The following is a 21,096-nucleotide window of genomic DNA, read 5'->3' as shown; positions in this document are numbered from 1 at the left end:
AAAATCCAATACTGGTATTTATTGAGAATTTTTGGGGGCATTTCTATCAGGGGAGTGAAGCTACACATGTATCTTTGTGGGGGATCTGAAGTAAAATGACCCTATTGGTTTGTGTATTTCAATATTCATTCCCCAGTTGATGGTGTACTTTGGGGATATTACAGAGCTTTTAAGGAGGTACAGTCTTTCCAGTTAATATATGTTACTCTGTACAGGCACTGAGGGTTTATAACTGTACCCCATTTCCCCTCTTCTTTTTCTTTCTCTACTTCTTTTTTTAAATGTTTTCTTTTTAAAAAAAATGATTTATTTATTTATTTTGTTTACAGTGGTCTGTCTGCATGTGTGCCTGCAGGCCAGAAGAGGGCACCGATGGTTGTAAGCCACCATGTGGTTGCTGGGAATTGAACTCAGGACCTCTGGGAGAACAATAAGTGCTTTTAACCTCTGAGCTATCTCTCCAGCCCCTTCTTTCTCTACTTCTTGTGTGTGAACAAAATGTGAACTCTCAGCTCCCTGATTCCGTTATAATGCCCCTCGTTCTGTGCATGATGGACGCCATCGCTTTGGAACCAGATGGCCAAATGAACTTCATCTTCAGATTGCTTTCAGTCACAGTATTTATGACAGCCAGTAAAGTAACTAACAAAACAATTGACAAAAATATGGCCCTCCTCTTTCATGGATGGACAGCATCTTAGACCAAGCACATAGTTTCAGAAGAGTCCCTCACATGGAAGAGTGAGGGACAGGGAGGATGGAGGACACGCTCCTAGACAGTTCAGCTGACAAAACATTGGAATCAGTCTTTCAACAGGACCCTAGTACGATAACAGAGGTGCACAAGACCACACTCATTCTCTCAATATGGTGTTTCTTGGAATCCTCTCTCACCAAACCTACACACAATTAACTCCTTTCTCTGGATATCTTTTATAGACATATATTTAAGTGAAAATCACTTTCATGGTTGAGTTCTGTAAGACTTGATACCTCAAGGGATAGAGCCATGAGCACAGCAAAACTGGACAGGTGGAAGCACTTGCAGGTGGTGTAGGAGTCATTGGTGTGCATGTGAGAACAGCCCTTAGTAGACCAGCTGCCCCCATCCTCTGATCCTTCCCAGTAGACACAAAGATGCTCTGCTCTTGGGTCAATGGGCTGCAAAGAAAACAGAATGAAGAAACACTGTTTATGTTTCATAATTCAAACTTTTATTTATCTTTAATCAGGATATGTGACATTGACTTGCACATGTGATTTAATAGTTTCCCTTCTAATCTTTTTCTGTAATCTTTCTCACTCCTCACCTTTCCTGTACCCTACGTCTTTGTTGCACCTCCAAATTATAACTACTCCACAAAGATTAATCTGACACACACCAGAATGAGAAGGCATAACTGGGGACATTTCACATCTTCTCGTTCCACACAGATGTTTGTCTCACCATTCATTTTCTGTCTCTATCTCAGTGCATTGACTTAGAACTGATTTATCAGTTTCTTGTCAGTGACAAAATGAGTGAGGGGCAAGAATGTGAGATCACTGTGATGGAGGAAGGTCATTGGTTAAATTAAAAGAAGCTGCTTGGCTCTCATTGGTTAGGAGATAGGTGGGAGGAGTAAACAGAACAGAATGCCGGGAGGAAGAGGAAGTGAGGTTAGACTCACAGCTCTCGGCTGGGGAGCAGACGCTTCAGAGAGAGACGCCATGCTACCTGCTCCAGGGAAGACGCACGCTATGAAGCTCCGACCCAGGATGGACTTAGGCTAGAATCTTCCCGGTAAGACCGGTGCTATACAGATGATAAGAAATGGGCTAGTCCAGGTGCGAGAGTTAGCCTAGAAGAGGCTAGGTAGGAATGGGCCAAAGCAGTCTTTAAAAGAATACAGTGTCCGTGTAATTATTTCGGGGCATAAGCTAGCCGAAGCCGGCGGCTGGGGTGTTGGGGACGCAGCCCCGCTGCTCATATTACTACATCACTGCTTGAAGAGAGATGTCAGGTGTCTTTTTTCAGTCTCTATTTCTGCTCCAGGCTCCTCCTGGAAAAGGCATGTCCCTCTTTCCTACCTCTGACTCTCAGTATTCACAATTCCCAAGACCCCATTACCTACATGGGTTTCAGCATGATAATAGTTTCCCTTTATGGAAGTACCCAGGCAGCTTAAAATTTTATTCCCCACTTTCTTGAGGTACCATTCACAAAACATGAATATCTTTGAGTTGTAGGATGTACCCATAGATGCAGACAGTATGAAAGAAATAATAGCGCTAGTGATACTGACTGGTTTATGTGTCAACTTGACACAGCTAGAGTCAGCCGAGAAGAAGGAGCTCCAGTTGAGGAACTGCCTCCATGAGATCCAGGGGCAATGAATTTTGTAAATTAGTGATCAATTGGGGAGGGCCCAGCCCATAATAGGTAGTGCCACCTCTGGGCTGGTAGTTCTGGATTCTATAAGAAAGAAAACTGAGCAAGCCATATGGAAACAAGTCAGTAACATCACTCATCCATGGTCTCTGCATCAGTTCCTGACTCCAGGATCCTGACCTGACTTCTTTCAGTGATGAGCAGTACTGTGGAAGTGTAAGCCAAATTTTATCACAGCAATTGAACCCTTACCTAAAATAAGAACCAAGCTATTAAGCATATCCCTCACATCCTACTTTAAATTTAGTGGCGATCTTGGAGATCTATTGTGTTTGAAATTAAAGAAAAAGAGACCAGGAATGTGAGAAAGAGCAAAGATGGGATGTTTGAGGGGGTGTTGGAGTTAGGAAAGAAGAGGGGAAATGAGGTAATTATATTTTAATTGAAAAAAAATGACATAGAATGAGAATATTTTATGCTAATATCTTCTGAGTTGAAGCATTCATCCTTGAGATTCAGGAAGTATACAACTCAGAAATCTCAGGGAATTCCTGAATCACAAGGCCCCATCCTTCATTAAGGTTATAAAAGTTGTGAGGACTGTTGAGTAAAGGAGACTTTTACCTTTACAACTGCCTAGAAGACATGTGGAGATCTCAGGATGTCCAGGTTTCATGAATCCTTATCCATGCCCAGTTGGTCCTTTCAGTGAGGAACTTGTCTTTTAGACATCTATGCTCCTATGAGAAGCCACTCACCCTTACCCTAACAATTCATTGCTTCACTAAATTAGAATTTGGTGGTATAGTTACTTTGCTCTGTTGTGTGTTCCATATAATGGGTGAATAGATGTTTATATTCATCTCTCTAGGAAATGTGTCACACAACAGAAGAATCAAAATACATTAACACGGGGGCATGATTGTAATCTTAATACATTATATAAATGCAAGAAATTTCATTATTTAACCCATTATCTTATATAGTTAATTTATCTTAATATAAACACTTAATCATGTCAAGATTCACTCCTATTATGCTAAGTCACATTAAGCATCCAAAATGTTATAACTTAAATTTTGTTTTCTGTGGTCCATGTTTTCCCATTTTCCACAAAACACATCTCCTAGTAGGCTCTACTGTACAGAAACCATGATTTCTACTGTTTAGGTTTCCAGTGTGAGTGAGATCATAAAGGGTTTATTGGACCAGCCTTCAGGTTGAGGCACTGAAAGGCAAGGCTATTTTCTTTTCTGTTTTTGTGACTACATTTGGAAGAATATTATAGTCACACCATTTCTCCTGTATTGAGTGCACTCATTATTGACTAAAACACAAGCACTTGGCCATATGTACAAGGGGTTTTTCTTGATTGCATTATTTAAAGTTTGAGGTCACACCCTACATCAAGTTTATTCGAGGTCAGACGACTTCCTCCTAAATCTGAACCACACCTTCTAGTGGCAGCCAACATCAAAAGGACATGGGAAAAGGAAGACACTGTTTTCTGCTTGTTTACCCTCACTCTTGCTCACAATTTCATCTATCCTGATGCTGAAGCATTCCCTCACTGGTGTTCTACAACTTCTTTATGATTCTAACATAGACTGAAGACCACCAGCTCTTCAGGAAATCCCTGGGACTCTTATCACGCCTGCTGAGGCGTCCAGTCTCATGGACTGAACAAGTAACTGAACAACTACTTAGCCTTTCTATCATTCTATCATTTCTGTTCTGTTAAAGAACTGTGACTAATGTGTGCCCTTTTCCTTTCTTCCCTCCAAACATTCCCGCTTAACCTTCTTTGCTCCTTTTGAATTCCTTCCTTTATTAATATTGTCATCTCACATATGTATAGATGTTTCACTAAAAACAACCTGCCAGTTTACATAATGCTACTTGTTTGCTTATTTTCAAATCTGAACATTTTATACTATATAATCCAAAGTAACTTCATATTTTTTATTAAATTTTTAAAATTTTATTCACTGAGGGGATGTAAGAATTTTACCCCCAATTGGCTACTGTGGCTAAGGTTACTGGAATCATTGAAGTACAGTTGCTTTCCGAAACATTGGTTTACATCATTTGAATGTATGGAATAGGGGGACTGATGGATTCCATTGCCATTTTATTTCTTGTTTTTTCATGGGTTCAATATTGTTATCCTAAATAGTTATATATTCCCAACTACATTATGCAATGATTCTCTTTTTTCTACATTCCCGTCAATACACACACTTGAAATCATAAAAATGTGTAACACATCAAATGTCCTTTTCACAATTCCATATGTGTGTAAAGTATATTCTTATTAGTGTGTCCCCTACACTCTTTAATATCACTCACAGCCCCATTTGAACTAGGGGCTAGTAAACACATTGTCTTCTTTACTCAAGTCCTTCCACATTGGAAGATGGGGTCTTATGGACCCTTTCTGAGCAATGACTGATTAACTGTTGATATGAAATTACAGATAACAGCAGTGAAGTTACAAAGAATTGTCATTTTTAACATTTTGCAATTTCTCTTATTTTTCAAAGATCAAAGTTAGATCCCATCCCTTTCCAGACATTTAATTAAATCACCTGTCACTTTGTATACTTCATAGAGAGGATGATCTCTTAGAATTTAAGAGAATTAATAGCTGTTACAGAGGACCCAGGTTCCCTTCTCAGCCTCCACATTGTGTCCCATGACGGTCTCAAAGTCTAGTTATAGGAGAACTGATAATCTTCTGAGCGAACTATATGGCCTTGTTCACAAATGTCCACGCAGGCAAAACACTCACACACATGCAATAAAAATAAACTTTTAAATTGTTTTTAAAGGCTACTTTGAGAGTACACTCACCTGAATATTTTGTAAAGTCAGGATTACAGGTTCAGATAGGACAGGTTTGACTTCTGAACGAATGGCAGCACTCACGATAAGAGAGTTCAAGTTTACTTCTGTAACCCCTTCTTTGTTACTAAAATATGATCCATCTAGAAACTTCCCGAGGGATTGATATGCAATAAGAGCAACTGGAGTCTCATCTGAGGGAAAAATCATATTAGAGATTTTTTACTATATAAAGAAAAAGGTATTTGTTTTGTTTCCTGATTCTGTAAGGGAGAGACTTAGAAGATGACTGTGGTGATGATTGCCCTGCTGTAGAGTTGTGAGAGTAAGGAGGGCATTGCATGTTAAAGGTTTCTTAGACAAATGTCTTACATACGAACCATGAAGTAAACACAGCATGTTTAGTAAAATTACCCATGGGCATCCATTAAATTGCACATATAACACATTCTAAATAGTTTTAGGCATGGAATTTCACACAGAGACACACACAAATGTATATATGCACATACATGTACACCCAGAGTGAGAGGAATCGTGGAAGAGGATACCATGTCCTGGCTAGTGTTATGCCAACTTGACACAAGCTACAGTAACTGAAGAGGAAGGAGCCTCAAATGAGAAAATGCCTCCAAAGATGGACTGTAGAAAAGCCTGTTGGGCATTTTCTTAATGATGGATGGTGGATACTTGGGCAGATAATTCCGGGTTCTAAAACAAAGCAGGCTGAACAAGCTGTGGGGAAGAAGCCAGTAAGCATCACCCTCCTTGGCCTCTGCATCAGCCCCTGCCTCTATGTTTCTTTCCTTTTTGAGTTCCTGCTCTGACTTCTCTCAGTAATAAATGGGCTGTTAACTGAAGTGTAAGTGAAATAAATTCTTTCCTGTAGTCATGGTGGTTCATCACAGCATTAGAGACTTAGCTAAGACAATATATGTGCATATAAAATCATTGTATGATAGACACATATATAGATATATACGCACTTATATATGCACAGGTGTGTGTGTGTGTGTGTGTGTGTGTGTGTGTGTGTGTGTGTGTGTAGAACATGGTTAGCAACTGCTTGTGCTCCAAAGGACAATAAGACTAAAGGAAAATGAATTACCACCTTATACCTCAAGGTTCTTCAAGGTTATCTAATCATTCATTCTGACTCCCTCTCCACCATTATATATATATATATATATATATATATATATATATATATATATATATATATATATTTCTTTTCTCTTTATATCTTCTTCCTTCCCTCATCTTTTCTCCTCTCTCTTTTATCCCTCATTTGTTGTTCCTTCTACTTTCCTCTCTCTTATTCCTATGTTTTCATGGAATTAGAAGTTAATTTCTGTAGCTAAATACATAAACTCCAATTGTCCATGTGTTTTTGTTATTTTACAGTGTGTAGATTTTATTGTATTATAGAAATCCTGCTTTTTGATTCTGTGTAAAATTGAGAAAGTTGTACAGTTTTATTATACAGATATTGTAGATAATGAATTGCTTTATAATCCCAGAATAAAAACTGATTAATGCTATAAATATTAAAGCAGCTTCTGTTGCTTCTCACCTGATTATGACAAAAATGGGACAAAAACTGTTGGTCTTTTCAAACACCAACCCCAATAATGGTGTGGTTTCTAGTAGAAAATAAGAGGTGGAATCTCTCTATAACAGCACTCTATCACTGAGATAGATGAGCCCACATTCGGTGCAGCCTTTTTAGAATGTGAACACAGTATAGGGAAATTAGAATGGTTGACGAGTGTTTTTCCAAATGTACAAAGACAAAGCATAGGATGGCCTTCCCAGGGATGCCAAAGCAGAGAGCAAAGCTCTGAGGCTTCCTCCGGACCCACCTCCTGCTTCAAACTAAAGTCAGTCACCACCTCTGTTATTATTTACTCCACCTCAAAAAGTCAACTCATTGTTTGCGGAGAGACTGCTCAGTGCTTAAGAGCACTGGTTGCTCTTCCATAGGACCTGAGTTCAATTCTCAGCAATAATAACTCACAACCATCTAAAATGGCATCTAGTGCCCTCTTCTGGCATGTAGGCATACATGCAGACAGGGCACTCATCCCTAAAAAATACATAAATAAATAAAATTAATAAAAAGAAAAAATTAACTCATTGTTAGAACTTTCTCTTTCTTGGATCGCTAGATTTCAATTAGCAGGGATGGTGCAGGAGTATTAGAAATTTGTGGAGTAAATACAGCAATAGTATCCTCTATTTCCAGATCTTTTTATGTGAAACTGTTTGTATGCGTTTTTTCTTTTTTTCTTCCTTCCTTCTTCACCTTACCTTTCATTTTTCCTGGGACACTTATTGAGTTTGTCAAGAAAGAGAGTGCAACTGAGTAACTGCTTTAATAAAAATAGTCTCAAAATCTCAAAAGCAATAACGGTCAGGGCAATGATTGCCTGGCACCATTGAATTTTAGGCTGACAGACTATCGTACCGAAATGTGGCAAGTTTGTCCCTTGTCAGGAAGCACAGCAGTACAGCTGTGCTCTTACTCTAGTGTATGCTGAAGATATGCTGTCCTTACGAGAGTCCCTCAACACTGGCTCAGCTGTGCCTAGTGAGTAGTCAAGGAAGATCTTTTCTACCTACTGTTGGAGTCCCTCTCCCTTAGAAATGTGAGTGTGTGCCCCCGGTCCGGTTACTAAGAAAGAGAAGCTCTCTATTAAACGTACCACCTCTACTCTCGGTTTCTTTGAGAACACTATTGCAGTCAATCTTCATTGTATTATTTCCAGCTTCCAGAAGAGTCATACTTTTGCACCTCTTGGTTTCATACACTGAAAGTAATAAAAAAGTCAGTTGTTCCATACTTACAGCAATAATAATAATAACACTTGCTGGAAATTTTCTGGTTTATATACTTTCCAACATTCAGGGAAAGTTGAAATCACTAAGACAGTGATTTATTTGCTAATCATTAATCCTTTGTGAAATGTCTCCTGATAAGTTCCACATGATGAAGACTTTGTCATTAGTTGATGGTTATTGAAAGGTGATTGATTGGATCTTGAGAGCTAAGTTAATCAGTTGATTTATGTGACAGGAGAATAGGGGCTGGAGAGAGCTACATCAATACCAGCATATGTAAGAAGCCACACTGCAAAAAGGATTGGACACCTTACCCTTCTGGTCATTTTCCAAAAAAGCATGTACTATGCACCCTTTGCACAGATAGGGGATGTGCAAACATTCTGCACTGCTGTGGCCCCATCACTCAGGACTTTGGGGATTCTGTTGGAGGATGTTGTGGCCCCATCACTCAGGACTTTGGGGATTCTGTTGGAGGATGTTGTGGCCCCATCACTCAGGACTTTGGGGATTCTGTTGGAGGCCTCTGGCATCATTAGTTTTTTATAACTGTATTCACAGATTAACCATATTTTTTATAAGATTCTAGAAACTAGTGGGTAAGTTAGAGGAGAAGCCACTGTACATTTGCATTTTAGAAGAACATCTTGCTGGGTGGTGGTGGCCCAGGCCTTTAAAGGAGGCAGGAAGTATAGGTGGTGGTGGCCCAGGCCTTTAAAGGAGACAGGCAGATCTCTGTGAGTTTGAGGCCAGCCTGATTTATAAAAACTAGTTCCAGGACAGCTGCAACTGTTACACAAAGAAATTTTGTCTTGGAAAAAAAACAAAAAAATTAAAAATTAGAAAAGAGCATCTTGTCCCTTGTTCTTTCTGTCTTCTGCTCAGCACATGGCAGAGCCATGACATTCTGTCTCACTGCACATGGACCCGTGTCATGTTGGCTTTGTCAACAAAGCCAAATAGAAAACTAGGACCCAACCACACCCACCTCCTGTCAGGTAAATCTTTCATACTTGAAGTGGATTTGCTCAGGTATTCTCTCATTGTGTTGAAACACGATTCATTCATCCTTAAACTTCCCATGTGTGTGGAGAGTGCTATTCATGTAGTTGGTTCACGTGTTAAGTATTCATTTCTGGGAAATACCAGCTTTTACTCTTCATAGCCACTGAGTATAACAGAACCCAGTTCTCTTTATGATCTTCTTACCTATACCCAATTCAGAATTTTCACCCTTTGTCGCTGCAGCTGCATTCTCATTCAGTACGTGGACTTCCACTTCATGAAGCACTTCCATAGCCGCTTTTGCAATGTCCTTTTTAGATTCACGTCCAATCAGCTTTCCCTTTCAAGAAATATAGCCAATTATATTGACTCTTATCAAAACTTAAGGAAGAAGGAATTTAAGTTTTGCTGACTGGTGCCAAAACCCAACAACATTAACCATTGTGCTGTGGGATGACTTTTTTGACACTTGATGCAAGTCCTTGACTGCAAGCTGAAGTACTGTAAATCTACTCCAAAGTTTTTTCATTTCCATGGACATTCTGTTGTAGCTAAACCTCAGTGGTAGAAGGTTGTGTTGGACATGTTAAAAGGATGAGGCATTTCACATTTACATGTTGTTAATGAATTAGTTGCAGGTATGACTCCTCCCCAGATCACAACAGCAAAAATTACTATGTATGTATTTCCAACTTTTACCTGGGATAAGGACCAAAGTAGACTGTGGATGAGAAGCAGTCTATAATAAAACTCCTAATGAGTGAGTGGTATGCTTAAACAAGAGAAAGACACAGCAAAGCAGACTAACCATTTCCACACCCAGACATTGTTCCACTCACCCATACATCTGCTGAGTTTTTTATGTTCTCTGGTTTTTTCACTGAAAAATAAATCACATTTAAATCAGATATGGGGAGCCCCACATCTTGTTCACATTCATTTCCCAGTCACCATCAAGTTGCTGATTTTTCTGGTGGCTCTGCAGCCCATCTGTGTTCTCATTGTTGATTGTTGTTTTGGTTACAGTTTATTCGTTTGGCTTAGGTATTTTTTCAAGTATGAGAGAGCATATAGTTGCATGGGTAAGGAGAGGAGAGGATCTAAGAGAAGTTGTAGTTGGGGAAAGAACATGATAAAATGTATTCTCAAAATAAATTCTCAAAAGAATGTATTTTCAAAATAAACTCTCAAAAGTAAATAAAAACATTCAAAAGAAGTTGAAAATGTACTCTACAGTTGAATTTTTTGTCTTTTCTTTCATAACATATATGTAAATCACCTTTGTTTATATCCCATGCTGTTTTCCTTTCATCATAACTTCCTACCTTTAACCAAACCATTTATTATCCCCAAGCCCTTGTTACTATTGTGATGTATTTTTACATCAGCCTTAGACGAGCTTTTACTATGTTAGGACTTTAGAAGGGGAAGAGTACTTTTTTTTTTTTTTTTGCAGCTATCCCTTTTGAATTGAAACCCTGTGTTCTGGAGAAGGCCCATTAAACAAAATTCAAAAGCCTCAGGAAGATAGAACCTTCATCTGGCGATGGATGGAGATAGAGACAGAGACCCACACTGGAGCACCGGAATGAGCTCCCAAGGTCCCAATGAGGAGCGGAAGGAGGGAGAACATGAGCAAGGAAGTCAGGACTGCGAGGGGTGCGCCCACCCACTGAGACAGTGGACCTGATCTATTGGGAGCTCACCAAGGCCAGCTGGACTGGGACTGAAAAAGCATGGGATAAAACCGGACTCTCTGAGTGTGGCGGACAATCAGGGCTGATGAGAAGCCAAGGACAATGGCACTGGGTTTTGATCCTGCTGCATGTACTGACTTTGTGGGAGCCCAGGCTGTTTGGATGCTCACCTTCCTAGACCTGGATGGAGGGGGGAGGACCTTGGACTTTCCACGGGGCAGGGAACCCTGACTGCTCTTTGGACTGGAGAGGGAGGGGGGAGAGGGGAGGAGGAGGGAGGAGGCAGAAATTTGTTCAATAAAAAAATTAATTAATTAATTAAAAATAATAATCAAAAGCCTCATGAAGTTTATGAAACTTAAAAGATCACAAGTGTCCGTCCCCATGGTTATATAAGCAGTACCAATTGCTGAGGGAAGAATATTCTCCGATTAGATCAAATGAACTGCCTTAAAAATGTGTTAACGGAGCTCCATGTCTGTAGTGAGTTGTAATCTGTGCTGTGTGGAGTTTCTGATAGAGCTCCAATGAGCACCACTCGACAGCACTCGACAACACTCTTGTAAGTAACTCTAGTAAACTCACTGGCTCAGTAAGTTAGATGTGCATAGAACCATTTCTTTGATTGTTCTATATAGGTGTTATATATAAGTATTCTATACAGGATGAATAGATAACTTGTCCCTATCATCCAGAACACGTTATATGACACCAACAAAACCAGAAATGACATGGAAAGCAACAGCTGTGTGTCACCTGTGTTGGACTGTAGGACGTGTAACGGTGTCTGCTTTTTGTGAAGATGGATGTCTGCAGAAGCAATTCCAATATGGCTACCTTTCCTTACATAGTAAGGCATGGTGTGTCTTTTTGCTGTAGTAGTGGTGGTATGCTCCCTGTGATGGGAGGTAGGATGTGCAGCTGAGGGTAAGCTGATTGACAGTGGAGTGCCCGTGGGAGGAATCACAGAGTGACCATCTTCTACTTGGTATGTGGTGGCAGGCATCATTGATGACTGGAGCCCATCAAGCCATTCTAGGAAAAGCCACCAACCTGCTGATGGAGTAGAAAATAGATTACAATCCTCAAAATTAGCATATGTTGTAGGGGGTCATAAGAAAACTGTGGCATCCATTGTTTGGCCTTTGTTGTGTGTATGAAGACATGCAACTGAGTTGAGATTTTTTTCACAGAAAGAGCTTGGCAGATAGGAGAAAAATCACACTGATAAAGATTACTGCATTGGTCTCATGATTTGTCAGAGAAATCAAAAAAAGAAGTGGAAATATAAAATGCAGGTATTGGCTGGCTATTCCCTAGGCCTGGCTGGATTAAAAATTAAGAGAATCTAAATTAAATATGTAGTAAAGAACTCTTCCTGGGATCCAAAACTTTGGACTCATGGAAAGAATAATGTAATAGCAAGATAAAATTAGGAAAGGAATACCAGTAAGAGAAATACACAAGTCACAGTAAGACAACACTTTTCTTAATAGCTGAGCATGAAAAACAAAGATAATCATCTGACATTGATTGGGGAAGTCTTTTAAACAAACAAAATACAAAAGACATTTTATATACTTGTCAATGAGGCTGTGGAACAGACTTGTGGATATGATCAGTCTTTGTGCTGTGAAAGCTACAAATTTATTATTAATATTCCATGTCTACCCTTAAGAAAAAGAATACATAATCTTAAAGTCCAAAAAAGTGTCTAATATACTGTCACATAAAATCTGAGGGTGACATCTGTTCCTCAGCAGGTAAGATTCCATTAATATTACTGATTAAAACACACTAGAAGAGAGCCTGTCATTGTTGAGGAAACTGAGCATTAGAGAGGTGTCATTTAATGTACAATTAATTGACTCTTATGAGACTGTGTTAAAAAATCTCAGAAAGATGTTGCTCTAGCAGGTGACATAGGCCTGACACGGATCTTTAAAGGCTTTGCGGAACCACATAAGCTGAAGCATGTATGAGATAAAGAGGTTTTAAAGAATGGGAGTGATTTTTTTTTATTTTTCTTCTCTCACATATTACATCCAAACCACAGCTTCCACAGCCCTATACTTCTCCCAATCCACCTCCTTTATCTCCATTTCCCTTCAGAAAAGAGCAGGCCTCCTATTAACTGTGACTTATAAATCAGGTTCTAAAGTTGTTAAAGTAGCCAAAAGATGAAGAGAGATGGGTTAGTGTCACCGGATGAAAAATGTGGCAGCAGTGGTGTCATGCTGGAGTTCCTACAGAAGAAATTACCAAAAGGCCAACTGTTGGGCTAGTGAGGTTCTAGATGCCTTACAAACCCAAGTGAAAGCTCAAGGAAGGAAAGATGAAGATAGATTTGTGGTGGGGTTCTTCCCCCCAGCCTGGGGCTGTTTGACAGGTCAGGTGTAGCCAGCGGACAGATAAGAACCAAAGTTGTGGTTCAGAGCATGTTGAATTGAGAAGACATTGCCATCACCAGCACCAGACATGGCTGACTGAAGAGAGCTGAGCATCCCAAGGCAGCTGAGTGATGACCAGGGACTCAGAGGTTTCTGTGTGTAGTAGAGGACAACAGGGAATATGTCCTTCCATGCCACTGCACTGCCATTGTCTCTTTGATAAAATAACTTATAGAAGTGATGAGATCACGTCATACTGTGCTGGTTCTTGCTAATGGTTCGTTTTAGTGACCAATTGATACATACTTGGAGTTAATGGTGGTGGACATCTGAGGTCCTGTACACCGTCATTAAAATAAGTTTTTTAATGTGGCACTAACCCTTGAGTATCTTACAAGTTTGTAAAGCATCTGGAAGAACAGAGCTATTGTGAGTAGGAAATGTCACCCCAGAGGACATAATGCTGAGTGAAAATCCTTGTGGCTGAGATGGGCTGACTCCCTATGAATTATTAGCTATAAAGGTACACAAAGCCCTACAAACCATAAAGGCTATTACCAGTACTTGTGGGCTGCATGGCAGGACTTGATGGCAAAGCCCTATTGATAAATACACCAAAATCTTTGGCTGAAGAACATAGAAAAATAACTTTGTGCCATATTTGATGTCCCTCCCTTGTAGACTTTCTTTTTTAAAAAAATATTTATTTATTATGTATACAATATTCTGTCTGTGTGTATGCCTGCAGGCCAGAAGAGGGCACCAGACCTCATTACAGATGGTTGTGAGCCACCATGTGGTTGCTGGGAATTGAACTCAGGACTTTGGAAGAGCAGGCAATGCTCTTAACCTCTGAGCCATCTCTCCAGCCCCATAGACTAACTTTCAAAGTGGGGAAAAGTACAATGGGGACTGTGGCAGTGAAAATATCACCAACAATTTTAGTTGACTACGAATCCTGCATGCTATGCTACTACAAACTAGGCAAGATAAGCTCACTGTGCAATCATGGCATGGCTGTTAGGAGTATAACTGACTGCTTGTCTGTTGCCATTGAGGTCTCCTACACAAGCTAGAACTCACAGGTGGTACTGGAAGCCAGTGACAAGAGTCAAAGGCCCCAAGGAGACCACTGTGCTTGTTCTGTTTAATGAATGTATAACATTAGCAAATTGTCTCTAAAATGCTAGTCATTGAGGGAAACTTCTTTATTGTAGGTAGAAATACAGTACAGAGAGCCGTAACTGAGAAATATCCACAGAGAAAATCTTCTTGCTGTGGCACAGTCATTTAATTCTCAGCCATGAAGGAAGGAAGATAACCAATATCAATGTTGCTACACTCTGTGCCTATAGAACATTGTGGAAGCGCTGGCAGAAATAGTATGAGAGCTGGAGGAAGGAGTTAAGAGTTTGCGACTACTCCTCAGAAATGAAATGTTACATTATAGAGGAGGTAAACAACTCCAGTCTCAGGAAGCAACGGAACTTAGAAAACCTACCAGGCCCCTCGCATGGGCCACATAGGCAGTAGTCACTTCCAGGGAGAGGAAACTCTCCAGCCACCCTAGTGCTCAAGCCTCCTGAAGGATCTCTCTAGGAACGGCGCTTTCTGGATTGGGGCTTTTAATGCCATAACTGGCTTTTTGTGTTCCCTGACCCAAAGGATAACTTCAGTAAACTTGTCCATTCTCCAAGCTACGTGGGTGATGTCATTTCTCTCACCTGCCCTTGGTACCCTATCTTGGGCAAACAGACGTTTACTCATTTCCACAGTGAAAGTCACACTATAAAGAATTTGTCAGTTCGGCAATTCAATCAGAAGGACCCTTTGAGTAACTGCTCAAAACTAAGCAGAGTATAAAGACCCCTGGATATATGCTAGTGAAAAGCCAAGCTTGCTAATTTACTGTATTTCCAGCCTGGAATGAAAGCATTGAGAAAATAATTTACAAGTCTAGGCACGTTGAAGTATGCTTGAATCTCAGCTGGGGTGGTGGCAGAGGAGAGTCAAGTTTTCTGGAATACTGGGTTATCCATCAATATCATCCCTAGCCACAAAAACATTAAACACAAACCAAACATGAAACTCTCTTGTCAGTAACCACGTGAGTAAGTATAGTAGTAGGTCCTGCTTCAATTCAGGGTCCAGACGAAACTGTGCCATTGAGAATCATCTTGACTGAGCACTAGAGACAGATGCAGACAGCTCAGTTAGCCCACATCTAGACTGGAATAATAGAAAATGTGCAAAAGTAGGTATATTTACTATTTTATTCTACTAAATTCTGGAATAACTTGCTATTTAGCAATGTATAGGTAGCATAGTAAACTTTGTTGCTATTCCTATTTATAGATGAGGCATTTTAGTTCATACTGTGGTCAAAATTGAATTGCTAAAGAAAATATACCAGCACTAAGAAGGGGAAACACATAATGTTGCAATCCTAACCAAGAAGTTGCATGCAACTGAAACTTGCCAGGAAAGGGAAAATCAGTTTTCTGTTTTCTCCAGTGGAGTATCACATTTTGGTGTAAGGCCCATATGTAGATATAGTTGGTCAGCACAAAACAGACTATATAATTTGCATGTGTGTGAGAGAGAGACAGAGAGAGATTTGTTTCATTTCATATTGCTTATGTCATGATATTTCTCTCTCTCTCTCTCTCTCTCTCTCTCTCTCTCTCTCTCTCTCTCTCTCTCTCTCTCTCTCTCTTTAAGGCAGGGTTTCTCTGTAGCTTTAGAGTCTGTCCTGGAACTAGCTCTTGTAGCCCAGGCTGGCCTCGAACTCACAGAGATCTGCCTGCCTCTGCTTCCCTGTGATGGGATTAAAGGTGTGTGCCACCACTGCCTGGCATGACAGAAGTTTTAGTCTTGTTTTTTGTTCTGCTTTATTACTGTTTTTGGAAAGACAAATGGGGGAGGGGGACCTGCAGTTAGGAAAGTAGGAAAGAGAGGAGGACCTGAGAGAAGTTGGGGGAGGGCAAACATAAAAATTTATTGTATGAAAAAATTTAATAAAAAACTTTTTAAATTGTCCACTAAAACCAATTTGTAAGTGTAAGCACTACCTCTTCACACAGCATCATTTAGAGCATGATATTCCATGTAAGCTGAGCAGTAAAATACATTGTGAATCTTCAGAAGCTGATTGGCCGTTAAGGTGTTGCACATGAAGGAAGGTTTGAGAGCATTAGTGTGAACTCAAGGGGTTTACTATGCATACAGAGTGGCATGTGAAGTGCAGTTGGTATTAGTGCAAGATAAAGAAGTGGTGGAGTTCTGAAAAAAATCAGAGATGTCCGGTTTTAGAACTAGGAAAGAGACCTGTACTGGAGAAGAATTTGGAATGTTTCAATTTGGAAGTGGTTATTCAATCACGTGGATTAGTTGGCATTGCATTGCAAAAGATCATATAAAGCAAAGGAATGATGGATGAAGGTACAAAAATAACTCTAGTATTCCATCCAATGGAGACATAGCTGTCACAAGCTCTACCCACCCACCTTCTTTAGCATAATGGAAAAATATATATGTATAGACTTACCATAACACTCAGGACTATCAATATCAGTAATGCCAGCTACCCAGTTGAAGATAGGATATTTTACTATACAGCTGCATATGTAAGTACCAATTTTATTTTTACAGTATGACACATCTATGCACACCAGTGGCTCCAACCGACACTCATCAATATCTGTAAATGAAGGAAAGTTATTTGCTTTTATTTTTATAGGTTGTACCAGTTTCTCTTGCCTGTAAAGTCTCTACAGCTAGATTTCATTTGTAAATTTACCAAATAATATCCTTTGTTCTTTGTTACAATAAATCAATACGATAAAGGTGACAGTTCTCCTTGAATTAATTTATGAACAACACAATTCTCCTTCAGAAACTGTTTTTATTATGTCTCCAAACATATAACAATAGCAATTTAAGGAAAGAATGTCTTATTTTGACTTGTGAGTAAGTGTGGGAACAGTCCTTGACCACAAGAAGGCACAGCCACAATTATTATGTAAATTGCAGAAGTACCCAGGCTGCAGAGAGAAACGAATATGGTTCTGAGATGTTTTTCTCTGGTTGCTTTTCTACTTAGTCTGTAATTTAAGTCTATGGCATTCTATCATTCACATTCATGGCACATTGTCCTTCCTCATTTAAGACTCACTCTAAGGATCTTCACAGGCATGCCTACAGGCATTATTCCAAATCCAGTCAAGTTGACAGTGAGGAATAATTATCACAAATATCAAAAAAACATGCATGTGTTTTGTAGAGTAACACCCCCAAATAATAATATCCAGAAGGACTATGAGGTGGGCAGCAGCAACCTTCTAGACATCGAAGTATCCTATATAATGCTTAGAATGATGTTGAGGTACTACTGAAAGAATAAACAATGAATAGTGGAATAGATTATAATATGAGAAATACATTCTAAGGCAAGGTAATGGTGACAGCAATTTCTCTAATATAATATCACAACTCCAAAGGGAGAATTCAGTAGCTTCTTTAATCCTGATTCAAGTAGTTTGTTAAATTGACTTAAAACATACAACTCAGCAACAAGGTAATGGTAGTGCTTTAAATAATAAATGATCCCTACAGGTTCAAATATTTAAGAAGACTATTGGGGGAAGAATACCAGTGGAGTCTGCCTTTGGGTGTTTGTAGCTTGTCACACTTCCTCTTAGATCCTTGTGATTCTTGTGTGTACTTGAGATGTGATATAGGATCTCTGACTGCCTCATAACATTGCTTTCCACCATTATGTACTTTGTCTCCGAAACCATAAGCCGTAACAAACACTTTATTCCATGTGTTACTTTTGGTTGTGTCATTTATAACAGCAACAAAACTATGACAAAAGTTGTGGGGCTAAAGACATGGATCAGTGTTTAAGAGCACTGGAGACTCTTGCAGAAGACTCAAGTACAATTCCCAGACTCCAAATTGCATCTTAGAAACATCTGTAACTATAGTCCCAATGAAGTGGATCTATTGCCCTCTTCCAACTTCCATGGGCACTACATGAATGTGGTACAAAGAAATACACACTGAAAAACACCCCTATACATAATATAAACAGTAAATGAAGCTGAAACTAGGAAGTGGAGTTATTGTTGTGGTTGACCTGACCATTCTTTCCTTTTGAGGAAGAAGGAAAACCTGGTTGACTCTGTACGTGGAGCTTTATTAGCTATTATTGAAGGATCTCAAAATTCAATGATTCAGAGAGTGTTGAGGACATTAGAGGCCTGAGGCACAGGAGATCTCAGGAAGAAATAAATTGTCTATTAGTACCTGGGTTAAAGGCCATTTGTGTATGCTTCAGTGAAGAATCTGGATGTTTTCTGATGGAGGAAGGTCATTGGTTAAAAAATAAAGAAACTGCTTGGCCCTCATAGGTTAAAACATAGGTGGGAGGAGTAAACAGAACAGAATGCTGGGAGGAAGAGGAAGTGAGCTCAGAGGCCATGCTCCCTTCTCCCGGGCAGACGCGATGAACCTCTGACCCAGGATGGACGTAGGCTAGAATCTTTCCCGGTAAGTGCACCTTGGGGTGCTACACACATTATTAGAAATGGGCTAGTCCAGGTGCAAGAGTTAGCCGAGAAGAGGCTAGATATAATGGGCCAAGCAGTGTTTAAAAGAATACAGTGTCCGTGTAATTATTTCAGGGCATAAGCTAGCCAGGTGACCAGGAGCTGGGGCGGCAGGAACGCAGCCCGCAGCTCCTACTACAGTTTTCTGCCCTTGTTTTCATAATTGGCACAGAGTTGAACTTAAAAACAATTTACTAATTTACTTATGAGAGGGCATTGCAAGGCAGCACAATGCTGAATCCATACCTGGTTATTACTTATTATCTCACTCACTTCTATAAGGAGAACCAGAAAGCGGGGCAGAAAAAAATTTAAAGTATTATAGAGAGATAAGAACCCTAGAAAATAAAATAAAACCCCTTTAACCCAGAGACTAATAGACAACTTATTTCCTGCTGAGGTCTTCTGTGCCTCAAGCCTCTAATGTCCTCATCACTTCCTGCATTATTGACATGCCCAATGTACACCAGAAGAAAGACTGAATATTGAAGCTTAGAAGCATCAAGGTTAGAGCTCTTGCTCTGCACTGGAACAATGAAAAGGAGCCCTGAGGACAAGACTACAACTATCTACCGAAGTGAGGGGGAAAAAAAGAAGTCCCAAGGAGCTTCTGCTCCTACAAAGCATAACAACTAAGTTGCAACTGTGATCCGTGGAGGAAGGGGTCTATCCTAAGCTGGCAGCCAAAGTTGGCATTGTTGCCATGAAGGTAGCAACTTTGAAGTCAAGAAGAGAGCAAGAATGCGGGTGTTTTGCACTCTTTTTCTATGGTTTCAGGGATCTCTTGGGGTCAGGCAAAGTATGCCAGGACTTGCATTTATGAGAGAAGGCTTTGGAAGCCTACTGTGTGCATTTGTAAAGGTGAAACCTGTATTGTGGTAGAGGTCTCAAGGTGCTGGGGTTAACAGAGCTATGAGATACCTACCAAGAAGGGCTTCGCACAAGGAGTGAAAACAGCTCAAGGAGAGAGATATATGTTCAGACAACAAACCCGGAGGAGCAGAGTCATCTAAGTCCTTAGTAACTAATGACCCAGATACCAGACATGGAGCTGCAGCATTTGAGGCTTACCCTGTTGTGTTTCATTTGCTTTGGTGTGCTCTTTCCTCATTAAGCCCCATTACTCCCTTTGGGAAGGTAATGTATGCTCTGTGCCATGTAAATAATTTGTGTTTTCCTTTTACAAAACTCACAGCCAAGAGACACTTGAGTCTCAGAGTAGAATTTTAACTTTGGTTTTGAATATTTAAAGTTGGTCTAAATGCATTTTTCCACATGACATAGCTATGAACCTATGGTAGCCAAGGTAACAAATATAACAGTTTAAGTAAAATACTGTTCCCCATAGGCTAAGGATTTTGAGCAATTTATCCCCTATTGTGAATACTGATCCTGTAAGTTATATTAAATGTATAATGTAGAGCTTTGCTGGAAGAAGTACACCACTGAGAAAGGTCTCTGAAGGTTTATAGCCTTGCCCTACTTCTTGTTCATTTGCTCTTTTTCCTATTTGTGGGTGAGATGTGAATCTTCAGGATATTCTGAGATACTGTTAGGTCCAAAGGAAACTCCAATCTCCCAAACTCCAAAGGGAAATCTAGTGATTTCAACCAAGACTATAGGAGGACATCTGGCAATTAGATAAAAGCTGATTTTCCCCGGGAATTTGTGAACTTGTTGCCATTTATCTTACCTCTTGCAAAAGGGACATATATATAGCTAGCTACTTGTATTTCTTACTATCATATCAAAGCACATGCTGTCTTCTAGGCTCCCTAAGTATCACAAAAACCTGTTACATGTTTCAAAGTTCATGCCAGCATCTTCTCACCTCCATTACCCTAAGTCCCCTCAGTAGGTTACCCCAACAGCTACTCATTCTCCTTACAGCCCTGCCTCTCTCTCTCTGTTGTGCTCTGAATTCTCTCACTATGTTTCCTTGATTCTCCTTCTACTGTTATTCTCCCCTGTCCAGGACACAACCCTTGCCATATTGAGTCTCCTGGCCATGTTAAGTTTACATTCTCTTTCTGATCTCAAATCTTCTAGATGTCTGGCTATTTTCTCATATCTACAATAAAACTTCCCTCTTAACCATAAAATGAAGCAGTCATGTTGTCTGTTTATGCAGAGTCCTGATGTCTATCCCCATCATTGTAGACTCCTTTCCTGGAACCATAAACCAAAGCAAACTATTTCTTCTATAAGTTACTTTTAGTCATGGTGTTTATCCCATTAACAAAATATACTTAATAGAAGAATAAAATTAGAATATGTGAGCTCATTATTAGAAATTGGTAAGGGTGAGATTGAAAGAGAATACTCCTTCCTGATAT

General features: G+C 39.8%; 1 protein-coding gene across 4 annotated transcripts in view; it reads right to left on the bottom strand.

The window, feature by feature from the left end:
- The window catches only part of Adgre3 (adhesion G protein-coupled receptor E3), a 65,881-nt gene that overhangs the window by 19,690 nt on the left and 25,095 nt on the right, over positions 1 to 21,096 (bottom strand). For 3 of the 4 annotated variants that reach the window (XM_075975668.1, XM_075975670.1, XM_075975669.1), the window contains exons 5-11: positions 16,696 to 16,848; positions 11,515 to 11,814; positions 9,901 to 9,941; positions 9,266 to 9,401; positions 7,921 to 8,025; positions 5,225 to 5,409; positions 994 to 1,161 (exon numbers count right to left, since the gene is read on the bottom strand). In XM_075975668.1, coding sequence (XP_075831783.1) covers positions 994 to 1,161; positions 5,225 to 5,409; positions 7,921 to 8,025; positions 9,266 to 9,401; positions 9,901 to 9,941; positions 11,515 to 11,814; positions 16,696 to 16,848 — 1,088 coding nt within the window. The remainder of the gene's footprint in view (positions 1 to 993; positions 1,162 to 5,224; positions 5,410 to 7,920; positions 8,026 to 9,265; positions 9,402 to 9,900; positions 9,942 to 11,514; positions 11,815 to 16,695; positions 16,849 to 21,096) is intronic. The other variant, XM_075975671.1, reaches the window with a different exon arrangement.

The sequence above is a fragment of the Microtus pennsylvanicus genome, chromosome 6, assembly GCF_037038515.1.
Source record: "Microtus pennsylvanicus isolate mMicPen1 chromosome 6, mMicPen1.hap1, whole genome shotgun sequence".
NCBI classification, from domain to species: domain Eukaryota; kingdom Metazoa; phylum Chordata; class Mammalia; order Rodentia; family Cricetidae; genus Microtus; species Microtus pennsylvanicus.
Note: the sequence above shows the minus strand (reverse complement) of the source record. Positions and strands in the feature narration are given on the sequence as shown.